At 35.5% G+C, this 14,403-nt stretch overlaps 1 protein-coding gene across 8 annotated transcripts; it reads left to right on the plus strand.

Annotated features, from left to right (window-relative positions):
* Nucleotides 1–1,802: 1,802 nt before the first annotated feature.
* LOC121238467 (telomerase reverse transcriptase) lies at nucleotides 1,803–13,895 on the plus strand. 8 transcript variants are annotated; one of them, XM_041135329.1, is made up of 13 exons: nucleotides 1,803–2,241; nucleotides 3,315–3,392; nucleotides 4,204–4,269; nucleotides 4,377–4,545; nucleotides 5,663–6,108; nucleotides 6,781–6,913; nucleotides 7,225–7,369; nucleotides 8,032–8,170; nucleotides 8,515–9,693; nucleotides 11,132–11,697; nucleotides 12,460–12,732; nucleotides 12,939–13,219; nucleotides 13,403–13,895. In XM_041135329.1, exons 1-12 carry the CDS (start codon nucleotides 1,945–1,947, stop codon nucleotides 13,207–13,209), a joined length of 3,762 nt encoding a protein of 1,253 aa, XP_040991263.1. In that variant the 5' UTR covers nucleotides 1,803–1,944; the 3' UTR covers nucleotides 13,210–13,219; nucleotides 13,403–13,895. The 8 variants fall into 8 exon arrangements, with proteins under 8 accessions (XP_040991263.1, XP_040991262.1, XP_040991264.1 ...); XM_041135328.1 differs by having other exon boundaries at nucleotides 13,524–13,895; XM_041135330.1 differs by having other exon boundaries at nucleotides 4,377–4,473; nucleotides 12,939–13,895.
* The last annotated feature ends 508 nt before the right edge of the window (nucleotides 13,896–14,403 follow it).

Genomic DNA, 14,403 nt, shown 5'->3' on the forward strand with positions numbered 1-14,403 from the left:
GTGTAGGCGGACACTCGATAACTGGATACTACTCGATAGATCTCAAACCGACGAGTCCCATCTCCTGTTGCACAATCCCTCCTATAGGTCACGCACAGAGAATTCTCTTGTGGGCCAGGTTCGTGGCTTTTGGGTTGGGCTTGGTTGGGCCTTGAAGAGAAAATCCCCTTACAACCCCAATCCAAGAAAGATATTAACATTCTCTTTTTATATTTGCATAAATTCACTTTTTAAAGTAGTTCAACGCAATTGAAGTGGAATCTGAACTTGAATACCCTATATAAGTATGGGTTTGTGAAGCCTAGACCCTAGCCTACCATAGTCAATATTGGCGATGTAATTTATAATCTAGTATTTTTCTAGATGAATGATATAGAGGTAAAGAAATCTTAAAATTTTTTATTTTATAAATTAACGTGACTTAATTTACTTTAAAATAAAAATAGATTTACAATATAATGAATTACGTTATGATATATCAGGTTATAAATTTACTTTTAATTTACTATTTCGAGTATTTAAACATGCTACCAATAGTCATCTTAGAGCGCCAAACACCCTAAAGGTTCGTAGAAAGACGGTCGCATGGAGATCATGATTGCATTTCTATTTTCTTAACGTGAAGGGGGTGGTGCTGCATGATGCATATTGTAGAGTACCAAGTAACAAGTCATGACTTGCTTCTGCTTTTTTCCATATATGTTTTGTCCATCAGGGCTTATTTTTGGGCCAATTGTTGATCATGTTATTTATGAGAAAAAATCTATTCATCATCTTAATTTTTATCATCTTTCTATCATTTTATGATGTAAAATTAAATAATAAGTTGACAAGTGAAATGTAATAAATAATTTTCAATCACTTAATACCACATCATAGGATAATAAAAAGATGATAAAATTTAAGATGATGAGTAGCATTACTCTATTTATAAAGCGGTTGTTTCTACTTGACTCGACTGCATGGGTACGTAATCACTGGTCATTAAAATATTTGGTATTAGCAAAGATGATCAATATTGTCATTAATAGAGTCGCTAGGAGTTTCTCATAAGTAGTCGTACGTGCTGCTTCTATACTTCTTAGATAAGCAGTTTTTGTTTTAAATTGTTATGATCAGTACTGGTACTGTATATATAAAATGTTTCGATTCCTTTTTTATTTTAATCTGGATTTTGAGGGCGATGTCGGCTGTACGTAAGAGCTTCAAGTATTCTACCGAACCGATTCAAGCATTAAGGGTGGGTACTGGGTACCACTTAAATTGTTGCGAAATTACAATAATCTTTCTCAAATTATTACAAAATTTCTAATCATTTCCAAACTCCTAATTTCGATAATTGCCCCGCTAAACTACTAAAAATTTGTAAAGTGCTCCCTTTTATATTCTTTTCTTTTTAAACAATTGATAACATATATATCTATTTTTAAATTTTAAATAAATTATTTTAATATTTTCACCTTTTTTATTTTCCCTGAATTTAGTTTTGTCTTTCTATCAGAAGTATTTATGTCAAATTTTTTTTTATTTTCGTGAAGTGGGCAAATGACAGTCCATTGTTCCGGCCCATCCAAACGAGCCCAATTTTCAGCTCAAATAAATAAAAAATATATTTATAATTATAAATTATATAACTGTCGCATCGTTTTGAAAATAATAATAAAATATAAAATTTATATAAAAAATTAATTTTTTAATAATAAATTTTATTAATTTTTAAAATAATTACATGACGTGTACTTGTCGATTATATTATATGGAGAATTACTTTAAAAAAATTGAATTGAACTTATCGAAACATTTTCTCGGATACTTTTTCGGTGGCTATAGTGCCGCTCTGTGAACTCCGTTTGACGCATTTCCCCACTCATTCGTTCTCGAGTTGAAAAGACTTTCGACTTCCAACTTTCCGACACTTTCCGAATTATCAAAATTCAAAAGAAAATGCCCGAGAAACGTTGGATTCCGCAGGTCTTGTGGCGCCTTTTCGGAAACCGAGCGCATACGCTGGCAAGCACGATCGTTGCGCTACTTCCTCCTCCTCCGCCCTCCCCGGCGGAGTGCCCGTGCAAGGGCTTGCGATGTCTCGGCTGCAGTGGCTCCGACGCGATGTCGTTTCTGTTGAGACCAGAGGACCCCGAAGACTACCTCAAACTTCTGAATCGCTGCTTCATTGTTGTCCCTGACGATGCGCCCGCGCTCTCTCATTTCCACCCTCACTGCCGCTGGTCTCAAGCTCAAGTCTGTATGCCTATTAGCCTATGAATATTCATACACATGTATTGACTCATGCTTTATGTGTCAATACATATCAGCCTGTGTGTGTGTGTGGACACAGACAGACTCTAATTAATTTATTAGACGTTTGGGTCTTTGAGGTGGAGCACATTGATAATCATAGCTATTCAGGGTTATATATGTGTGTGTGTGTGTGTGAGGAGTGAACAGATCAAGGGAAATAATTTGTAAAAGAAAACAAAATCAAAGCTATTCTAGCGACGATTTTGTTTTCTTTTACGATGGTGTATAAAATTTTCCTTTTTGCAATTGTTCAGTTCAACCCATGAACCATCAAATAAATCAGAAATAAATTTTTACTCTCAATTTTGTTTTTTGATGACGGGGCAACCGCCCCACGGGTGGAGCCCTTAGGACTCACCTGTGGAACTTAAACCCTATGGGAGACTAGCACAACAACCCACCGCCATGTCCTCTCACTTAAATCACAGTTTGATTCTAGGGGGAATCGAATATGTGATTGGGCTCATGCACACAAGTTCAAGTGTGCTGTCACAACTTGGGCCACCCACGGGTGGGTTACTCCTTTCAAATTTTGGTACCTGATTGAATGGGACTCTTTACTTAATTTTTCCCAAAACGATCTTTCTTTTGGACATTCGAATTTCATACAAATTGATACTTTTTCAATAATTTTGAATTGGATAAATTATTATTTTTCCAAGAAAACAAGAAGGCAAATTAAAGATGTTAGTTTAATGTAACATGAAAAACAAAATCCTTTACATAACTGTGTCTAAAATACCATTGGTCCCCCCCCCCCCCCCCCCCCCCCCCCCCCCCTTTTCCTATTGGTGCATTGCATTGTTTGGTGGTGGTCATACTGATTGACTAACCGAGTCTAAAACTGTTGGACTCTTCCTTTTCCTTTTGGGTGCATTACATGAGTTAATGGTGGTGATACTGATTTTTGTGTAGGTAGTGCTTCCATTGTCCACATTAGTAGTCTTTAACTCAATCTTGATAAGGGCGTTGGTTTGGACATCTTATATGTAACCCACTTGCCATTTTTTCAGATTGTGCGAAGGGCTATTGAAATGAAGATGTATGATAAAGCCATGTCTTCCAATGTAGTATGTGACAGTTATGATAAGGTAAGAATTTATTGTTTGTGTTAATTTATTGTACAATTTTTTATTCACTATGTGGAAGGTGGTTGGGCTCATGGATGTGAGGGGCCTAAATACTACACAGCACAGAAAACTCCACTAACAAATACAACAAATTAGAAAATGAAAATCCAGTAGCCACATATTACTCATGTATAAGATATACAAGTTCCAGAGTTGTCTCGTTATAGTTACAATCCTATGGAGATATAAAAATCCAATTGAATTTTAAATCATAGTTCATCAGCAATTGATTTGAATTTTGTGCAAAGCATTTTTAAAAAGAGTTAGCATATTTTCTGGTGATTGCTTTCTATGTATCACGCTTATTCTCCCATATATTTAGGATGGGGAGAAAGGATGCACAAGTGCTAAGAAGCCAAATGTTCATCAGAGATAAAAAGAAGTGAAGATCATTGGGTAACCATAGGATTTTTAAATTATCACAGGTGTTTGTGATCTAAGCAACATGCTCGCCAAAGAAAAAAAACTTGGTTTACTTGAATTGTCAAAATGCATGTGTATCTAAGTGCTGTTTGATTACTTTCATCCTTTTCTATAGCCATAGTTTATCATGATTTCACTTATTCAATTTTATTTTTTTGGGCATACGAAGATGTAAAGATGAATACACATGCCACTGGTCATTCAAATGTTCCATTTGTGGTATGCTGATGAGAGTTATATCCTCATTTATCTATTTATTTGCCGTTTTATTTCTTCCCAAAGTAGTGGTTTATTGACATTTGTAGTTCCCATATTTCTTTGGTGAAAAGCATTTATCTATGTGTAACAGATCAATCACTCGAGCCCCATCATGGAACTTTTATCTTCTTCAGCATGGTGCCTTTTATTACAAAGGGTATGTTTTGCTTTGTTCTTTTCTTTTAGTTTCTTGAAATGCATTGATATGTTTGTGTTTTGTCGTAAAGTAATTACCGAAACAAGGTGAACAATGCATGTATGCAGGTTGGGGATGATGTCATGTTTTATCTTCTAAATCATACATCAGTGTTTTTACCACTTCCGAATAAGAAGCACCGTCAAGTGGCAGGTCCTCCTATAAGTAAGTTATGCTATGAGTTTTCAAAGCGAAGACCAGATTCTCAGTATCCACATACTTCACTCATACATTGCGGTAAAAGAGTTTCTGAACACTACTTGTAGAAGTTTCATAAATATGGGACAATTGCTTCAAAATTGCCTTATACATTATATTTTGTATTAACAAATTCTCTTTCATTTATAAAAAATTCCCTTATACAGTACCTGGGAAATTAACTTTTCATAAATATGCTGTTAATATGTAGAAAAATTCTAAACATAAGCCTCACACTCCTGCACACCATTTAAAAATGTGATTTTACCCTTTTACCCTCATATTTCATATTTTGAAATATGAGGATAAAAAAGTAAAACTACATGTTCTTAAGTGGTGTGCAGAGTGTGGTGCTTCTGCGTAGCACGACTCTAATATGTAATATGTACGTTTTTTTATTTTACCTATTAAAAAAACATATGTAATATATCCTTTTATATATGTACAATGTACTTTTGAAAAGCACTTTGTGTAAATAAATCTTAACAAAACAGTCTATGCATGAGGCCTGAGAGGTGATTGAAAGCCCTTCTAAAATATTTTTTTTATTGGCACCGGGTGTCCGAGAACAGCATTCCAACTAATCCTGGGGGTGCATACGCCCTCGACAAGGAGTTTCCCCTAAGTGCAACTCGGGTAAGTCAAGGGGGAAATCCCCTAGTCCGATAGCCCCTAGAGATTGTTCGCACCTAATGGGAACCCTTCTAAGATATGTAGAGATCATATAGACATTTGAAAACAAATAGATCAATAAACATAACCACTTTGATCATGCTATTTGAAATCTTGGATAACTGGACTTGGAATACACCTATTGCATTTTTTAATGAAATTATTATTGCTTATAAAAAACTATTTGGATAAGTAGTAACTAATTTTCAATATGAATTCCCTTTCTTTATGAATTTATAGTGTTTCTGTTGTCTGTGCTTTATTTTAATTTCTACAGTCCTTGACTCTTTAATGTTCTGCAAGGTTGTATGTTTTATGACTATAGACCTTGTTCATACCTGACTTGTCACTATCTGTTGATGTTCATTGCTAACAGATCTTTCCCCTCTTATGTTGTCTGTAATTATTTTTACTCTCTGGATATTAACCAATGAGATTGATTGGAGGCTTCAAAAATGGTGATATAGTTGCCACTTTTTCTCAGGATCCAAAAAGAAGAGGCCTTTAGTTGAAGACCATAGCTCATTGTCAGTGGCACAGAAATTAAGTAGTTCTCCTAGTGTTGATGATCCCTCAAGTTCTGTAAGCTGGGATGGCTCCAATGCTAGCAGTAGTATTAGATCACTTACTCGGTTTTACGGAGAAAAGCATTCTCAAATGAATTTATTGAAAGCAGATACAGCAATTACTGGAACTGGTACCAATGACACCAGAGATTCAGATGATGAATTTCAAGAATGCTCCAATCAGATTGCAGAAAAATCTCGAAAGCGGTCCAGGCCATATAGTTGGCAGCGTTGCAGAAAACGAAGGCATTTAAATTCTGAAGAAACCAATGTTAAGACCTCTTTTGCTACAAGTCAGTACAAAGATGGCTTTTCCCAGGGGCTCCAGCCTGGAGGGATTGCAAGCTCAAGTCATCCTGGCATGGTGATTCCATATTTTGTTGCCATGTGGAGATACTTTCACAGTATTGTATTTGTTGAGTCTTTGTATACATGAGTTATACTTGAGGGGTTTCCTTCTATCTTATAAAAATTATTGCTACTTTCCTTGATGGTTTCAAGTTCCTATTCTTTTAAACTTGCTGATTGGGATGTGGCCTTTTTTGTTTTGATTGTTATTCTTTTTAATTTTTGTTTTTAGTTTCCTCTCTTCTTAACCATGTTATCTGTTTCTAACTTTCTATGGGTGTCTGTGCACTTGGCGTCGTGCACAGAAAGAGACTGAGAGTGAGAAAAGATGCCACTGGTAATATAACAGTGGTTGAGTGTGACAAATTGTTGCAAAGGACAAGAGGGATATGCTGTGGGTCAGCTTTAACAGAGAGGCTGAAGTATAATTTGGTCAATTTCTTCTTTTCTCACATGTAAAGTCCTATGGTAATCTTGCATTGTTGTGTTTCCTGAAATATTTAAGGTTACCATAGAAACTAAAATTTGGTTGTTATATACCCTTACCAGGAAGATTGACTGACTTTATGCCTCGTACAATAAGCCTTTTGATATCTTTCATTGAAACGATTTTGTTTCTACAGTGCTATTGTGGTTCTTTAGTTTTTTTACTTATCTTTTTTGCCTTTTGGATATGATCTATGTGTAGATGCCATGGGAATGCTCTTGTTCTTTAGGAGTGCAAGCTCCCCTGTCCCTGGTAGTTGCGAAAGGGGCTCATATTAACAGGCAATCCATGTTTTATGACTTGCAATCTTATTCATCAGTTTTTCCTCGAAAGCGTATCCTTCCATTTAGTTTAAACGCATGCCATTAGTTTGTCATCTTTGCATGTTAAATTGATTTGCATTTTCTGTTGTCTTCACCTTACTTTATAGACTCCTCAATCAATCAGAACTGTTTGATATGTTGTCCTTTGGTAGTCATCTCATCTGTATCTATTTTATACTCTATTCTTTGTTTCTTTTTGTGTCATGAGGTTGTGCATTCTTATTTGCCAAAGAACCATGGTTACTTAATAAGTATGATGTTATGATCTGCTGTTTATGCCTTTATTGGGTGTAAAAGAATACATTACCTTAATAATCTTCAGATATACTAAGTTCTCTAAAGCCCAATTTTTCTGATGCAAAGTTTCTTATTGGCAATATCTATGGCCTATCTGAACTAAATGCGGGTGTTCAGTCAGCGCCAAGCTTCCCGATTAGTGGCTTTAATCTCACCGGATATCCCTGCCTGTAAGAAGCGAGAACAATTTTTCATTACGGAATTTTTTGTCATCATATGATATCTTTTATATCTATTTAGTGATTTTCATGGAAAAATGTGACCTATTGTGGTTGGCCTGCATATTAATTTCAGTTTGGTCTCTGCACTCTAATTTTCTTATCACTGTCAAATATTCAGTACATAATTCATTTAAGATACAGAGCCCTTAGCCTATTATTACTAATAAAATCTCTGGATTACCGATAAAAAAAAAAAGATACAGAGCCCTTAGTTTGCTCCTTTGCTTGACAAAGTAGGAGAGTTTTGCTGGAGATGATTCCAAACTTCCAATTTAATACTAATTTCATTGTTAATGGGTCAGTGAAATTCTTGTGCTAGAACCTCACAGCCAATGCCAACTAGTTTGTGTTTTGCAAAAGACTTTGAATAGAAATGATGATTACTACTACCATGAGGTTTTTCAGATGGTAGCTGTGCTGTGTATTAGAACACAGGTGCATGTAAAATTTTACGGAACTATAAACTTGTGAGGAAAAATCTGGACATGTGATGATCATATTAGGGCTGTAAAACTTTCACTCAAGCCCTTGTATCGATTTTTTATTTTAATCTTTCTTTTAGTTTCTAGTTTGTAGTGTTTATACTTAACTGCTTATTTTTGATTCTTCAGGTACAACTCACTTGTTAAGTTTCTTAAGAGTCTCATACGCAGGACGCATCGTTGCCAACATTTCAGATTATTGGATAAACATTGTGTTGTTCCAGCAGTGAACAGTCATTCTACTGGAAAAATTTGCACCATTGTTGAGGTTAGTATTGGGACGCTTGAGAGGTGTATCAGGTGTATGAAGGCATAGGTGATTTTAGCGATTACTTGATGCGGTTATATGCAGTGCAGATTACTGTACATTTTTAACACCTTGGTGCATATGTGCACACCTAGACCTAGATAATTCTGCATATTGAAATTCTGCAGCCATGCATGCAAATTTATTTATTTTTCCCGGGGAGGGTGGGGGAATGGTCTTTATTAAATGGGAGAGCTCATTATAGCATTGCACACAGTTTAATGCCAATTCCAAAAGCTATCTCAGTGATTTAAATACTTCTAGCTTCTTCTGAGAGTAATGCAATACATCACTTTTCATTTCAGGGGGATACGATAAGGAAAAATATTTCAGAGACTTCTCGTGGTTTTGATGCTGCAAATTGTGAGGAAACCCTGAACACAATCCGGCCTCAGTTTGCGGCACATACGTCTTATTGCTCAAAAACCCAGGTAGTGTCCTTTATATGGGCAGTTATCAGGAGTGTAGTTCCTCCAGAGTTGTTAGGAACATCTTATAACTGGAGAATGCTAAGGAGAAATATTGCCAAGTTTATTCGTCTTAGAAGATTTGAGAAATTCTCATTGAAGCAGTGCATGCATAAATTGAAAACATCGGGATTCCCGTTTCTATCGACTCTACATTTGTTGCCTAACGGCTTAACAAGGTTGAATGATGCCGCAAATATTTTTAAACACAATCTTTTGCAAAGCTGGATCTTTTGGCTCTTTTCATGTCTAGTGGTGCCACTTGTGCAAGCAAACTTCTATGTCACTGAAACTGAGCATGGAGATCAAGAGGTATATTATTATAGGAAGTCTGTTTGGGAGAAGTTGATGAATAGGGCCATCACTTGCTTGAAAGGTCAGAACTTTCTTGAATTGGATGTTCCAGCTGTTAGAAATATTATAAGCAAAAGATTATTTGGTTTCTCAAAACTCAGACTTCGTCCAAAAGAGAATGGAGTGAGGATGCTGGCAAATCTGAAGGCATCATCGAGATTGCCAGCACAGGATTCCTCTTTGGAAGATCAATCATTTGGAATGCGTAGAAATGGAAAATTTAATCGGAAGAAAGTTAAATATAATCATTTCAAATCTGTAAATTGTGTTCTTCGTGATACATATGCTGTTTTAAAAGGTCTGCAGTTGGAAGAACCAGAGATGTTAGGATCATCAGTTTTCGATTACAATGAGGTCTATAGAAAGTTATGTCCATTTTTTATTGGTCTGAAGAATGGATCAACAATAATGCCTCGCATATTTGTTGTTGTTTCTGATGTGTTAAAAGCATTTGATTCAGTTGATCAGGACAAGCTGCTTAGTGTAATGAATGATATCATACTGAATGATAAATACCTTCTTAGACAGTCTGACCATGTAGTGTGCACGAAGAAAAATCCATGGGTTCATAAAAACCTTGTGTTGGCTAATCAAAATATCGGCATTACAAGAGTCTCATCCTCTGTTCCCTTTCAATCACTGCATACTGTGCTTGTTAATCAGGTACTTTTTCCAGTAACCCTATGAGGAACATTGCTGGTTGAATTTATTTGCATAGACCTTTTCTATTTTGATTGGATATGTTAGAAATTACTACTTATAAAAAAAAATATATGTTAGAAATTACTGCTTTCTTTTTTATAAGCTTAATCACTTAGTCTCAGCTTTTACTAACTGAGATAACTACTGCCTACATAACACGTGCAAGATACAAAATAGTCTTTAGCAATCCTGTAAGCACCTTGAGCAATATTTTGAATTGACCACTATCCTTTATATCTTTCTGATTACTAGCTTTGCAAACCAGGGGAGCAATGCACCATTTTTTTTTTGGTGGGAAAAAGTTGTTTTTTCGTTGGAGTGCTCATGTTTTGATGTTCAAATGAAGCTCTACCACATGATAATTGTTTTTTGTTTTTGGAAAAGGGCCATTTAGATCTAGCATTAGTTCAGTCATGCTTTGACTTCAATCAGCTTTCCTTGGTCCCTAGTGTGCTCACCCGCCAGCCATATGCAGCCTATGTCAACTGTGTATTAACGTGCTTAAAAGGGGATGAAGAATGAAGCTTTTTAGCTTCCTGTTGTGAGGCAAATTTACCACGCATCCAATTCACTCCAGTCAGATCTTTCCATCATGTCATATTGCTCCTCTTTGATGCATCCTATGTTCTCTGCTATCATCCACTAAAATTATAACCGTTCCGTCATCTGAAGTTCGTGTTAAATATTAGACACAAACCAAAAACTGTGATCATTAACAAGATATGAATCTCTACTCAGTTTGGTCCAGTGAATCTCCTGAGAGTCACTACATGGTAACATTAGGTTACCAATATACACAATAGGGGTTGTGTTTCCATTTATAAGTTTGGAGATTGTATGGTGCACTTGACTATGCATAGAAATTTATTTGATTAGAGCCTGAACAAGTCAATTTCACTCTCATGTCTACTCACTTTTCTTTCACCTTCTTATACATGAAAACCTAGGGGGTGGTCTTTTATGTGCTTTTCCCTCCTTTTTTTCATGTTGTACCATTGGACGGCCAGTTTTATGACTTCAGAGAATTAATTTTTTAAAAAGAAAGCGAACTGTACGCATCTTTTTCATTCACTATTTTTTATGTAATGTTATGTAATGTTTTGTATAGTTTAAAAGGTAAATCCCGCTTAATTCCTATATATAATACTTATAAAAAAAAATATCCGGCTTAATTCCTATAAATTGATTTTGCTGTAATCTTCAAGGAATAGACATTGCTTAATATTGCAAGAAATTGAAAGTCATATCATCCTACTGGACTCCACAAGTAGATGTCAACTGAATAGGACTGTGGACTTTTTTTTCATAAGTAAAATAGGACTATAGACTTTTAAAGTGTAAACATGAAATGCTTTGTTGTGTCTTTTTATACTTAAACAAATAACATTTCTTCTTACAGGAGTGGAGCAGATACGTGAAAAAAGAAGAGCTATTTTTCACCCTAAAGGAACATGTTAAGTTCAATGTGCTGCAGTTTAATAAAAAGTTTTACTTGCAAGGTTTAGGCATTCCTCAAGGAAGCATTTTGTCATCTCTGCTTTGCTCTTTATACTTTGGACATCTGGAAAGGAATGTGATCTTTCCATTCCTTGAGAAAACTTGTGAATGTACTGCTAAAGATTTACCTAGAGGACATATTTATCGTGATGCTTCAGAACAGGAAAGCAGTGTGGATAAGTTTGACTCGCCCCTGAATTATATACTCTTAAGATTTATTGATGACTTCCTTCTCATTTCAACTTCAAAGAAGCAGGCCACTAGCTTCTTTTCCAGGTTGCAAAGAGGATTTCGAAATTACAACTGCTTCATGAATGATGATAAATATGGTCTCAATTTTGATAATGGATGCATATCAGGGGTTCCATCAAACAGGGTTTCTGAGGGTGAAGATGGCATTTCATTCCTTCGATGGAGTGGGTTGCTTATCAACTGCTGCACTTTAGAAGTTCAGGCAGACTACACGAAGTAAATTCTCGTATATTTTTCCAATTTACTTTGCTATCATTTCACTCGCCAGATGCATCTTATAATCTTGTATTTGGAGAGTGCAATTTTGTTTATTGGTGAACTGTACCTTGAGATGCTAAGATTGGGGAGTTGGGACCATATCATAGACTGTTGAACAATGTCCAAATCACAATCTTGTTACTCACTAAGCTTTTGATCGCTTGATAATGTTTACTAGTTTTGTTCTACAAATTATTGATGTATAGCAGTAGTACTGCTATTAGCTTTGGAGACTTTTAACAGCTGTTGGTAGATTTGTTTTCCAGTTTCACCCTTTTTGCTCCAAGCCGTTTTACTTTTGAAGGTTCTTCTAGCAGTTGCTTGATTTAATTGGATCCAATTCCTATCAGGTTTCCTACCAGAATTTGTCGATACCACATGGTTAGCAACTTTATTAAGTTTTTCTGATTTAAAACCTTAAAACTGCAAGAAAAGTGATATCCGGCCCTATTTAAAGCTTGATTAGTTTACTTTTCTCATTGTTTCCCCTTTTAGATTGATGCTGGGGTTTTGGGCTTGGATCATTTTATTTTCATATTTCATTGGTTTGCTATTGGAGCTCTGCATGTTCTAACAGGACCTAAAGTTTTGTTTTCCTTTTGTAAAGATTGAATGTACTATTCTCAGTTATATGAAAGTCAACTTTATTTATTTTTGAACTTACCAAAAAAAGGGAAGTTAAGTTTCTTCCTCGTGTAACGTTCTCCAAATACTTAACAGGTATCTGAATAAGCATTTAAGTTCAACTCTTACTGTCTGCTGGCAAGGTAAACCAGGCCGTAATCTGAAGGAAAAACTGTGTGGCTTTATTAGACCTAAATGCCATCCTATATTCTTCGACTCGAATATTAATTCAGCAGCTGTTGTCAGATTAAATATGTATCAAGCATTTTTGCTATGTGCAATGAAGTTTCACTGTTATGTTCGAGAATTGTCGTACATTTGCAAACTTCACACTGGATTCTATGTAAGCATTATTGAAAGATCTTTGAGGTATGGATGTACTTCTTGTTATGATCTTATAGTGTATGTGGTAATCAAAGCTGCAGTTTTCATGTACTGATTTTAATTTTTACTTGGCATTGATGCAGCTCCATGTAGCTGCCATGCAAACTTATTGAATTGTTGTCTATGCTTTTGATACAAGTCTTTTCAGTTAACATCCATAAAATCTAATTATTTCTGTTGATTGGTGTAAGGTATATGTATGTTTGCATAAAGAGACGGATGCGATCTGCATACCGTGGTTCTGATTTCCGACCAACTTTTCAAGTGGAAGAGGGAGAAGTTGAATGGCTTGGATTATATGCTTATATCCAGGTATTGAAGAGAAAAGAATCTCGGCATAAAAAGTTGCTATCTACACTAAGGTGCAAGTTCGCACAGAGAATGCCCGGGAGTGTGCCATCTCAACTAAAATATGCAGTTACTGCCTCACATTCCTCCTTAATTTGGAAAATTCAATACTAAATTCTTGGAGGTATGTCACAAATGGTATAATGATTGAACTGTTTTGTTCCCGTTTTTCATATCACAAGTGCAACTGTCCAAGGACCATGAGAGTTTATTTTGTAATTCCTTTTCCTTTAGCATAGATGCATACTTGAGTTTGTTTCTCTAAAATATTAGCCGGATATTGATTTGCTCCAAGTTTACAAAGCAGCATCCGAACCCTCTGGTACACATGCAGACGCATCCATAGGAAGAACTGGCACATTTGATCATTGGTCAATCACAGACCACTCGATTGAATGTTTTGTGTTGTTTTCTTATGTTTCATTCAGAAATTGGGCGTTGGAATAGATACAATCTTCTAATAAGCAGGGACGAATGAGGCTGAGTGAAGTGCATGCACCTGAGGATGAAATCATGAAACTGAAGCTTTCTGTGGCTTGCCAATTGTAGCAATCATCGTTTTGGTGGATTTGTAAAACAGAATGTGTTGAGTGCTCTGAGTTCAGAGCTATTGAGTATTCTTTCTTGGATGCTCTTCTTGATCAGCAGTCCATGATGGTTGTATAGTATGATTTTATTTATTTATTTTTTTTTTTGTTCTGGTTTTTATATCTTTATTGATGTGAGATGTTCAACAAGATATAATGTTCGGAGACTCTGGCCATGTGACATCCAATATATATTTAGTAGTTTTGTATTTAATAAGATACTTATGTACTCGACCGTCCAATATTCAATATTACTAGGGTCTGAAATCCTAAAAATCAATCATGCTATTGCTTTCCTAAAACGAAAACAAATCATGCCATTGCTAGTTCTATATGGCACAAAATATTCATCGCAAACTCTCCTTCTCCGCTCAAGTAAAAATTATCTAAAACGGGAGACATATGTTTGGATGTCAATATAACCTCAACTCATTCCAAATCAATTATTGATGGTATTTATTATTTTTTTATTTTATAAAAAGTTAAACTCATTTCAACTGACTTCCTACATTCAAATATCTCAAGTTATTTATATTTAAACACATTTTAATGGAATCTATAAAATATTACCATTTACTAGGGCTATAAATAATTCGGTCCAGACTGACAAAATTGACTGGATCGAAATTTTCGGCCCTAATCGGATAGGATTGAATTCTGGATCAATCATTCTTGGTCCCAAAATATGTGGACCGATGAAATTCGGTTTGGTCCCGGGGTC

The sequence above is a fragment of the Juglans microcarpa x Juglans regia genome, chromosome 7D (assembly GCF_004785595.1).
Source record: "Juglans microcarpa x Juglans regia isolate MS1-56 chromosome 7D, Jm3101_v1.0, whole genome shotgun sequence".
NCBI classification, from domain to species: Eukaryota; Viridiplantae; Streptophyta; class Magnoliopsida; order Fagales; family Juglandaceae; genus Juglans; species Juglans microcarpa x Juglans regia.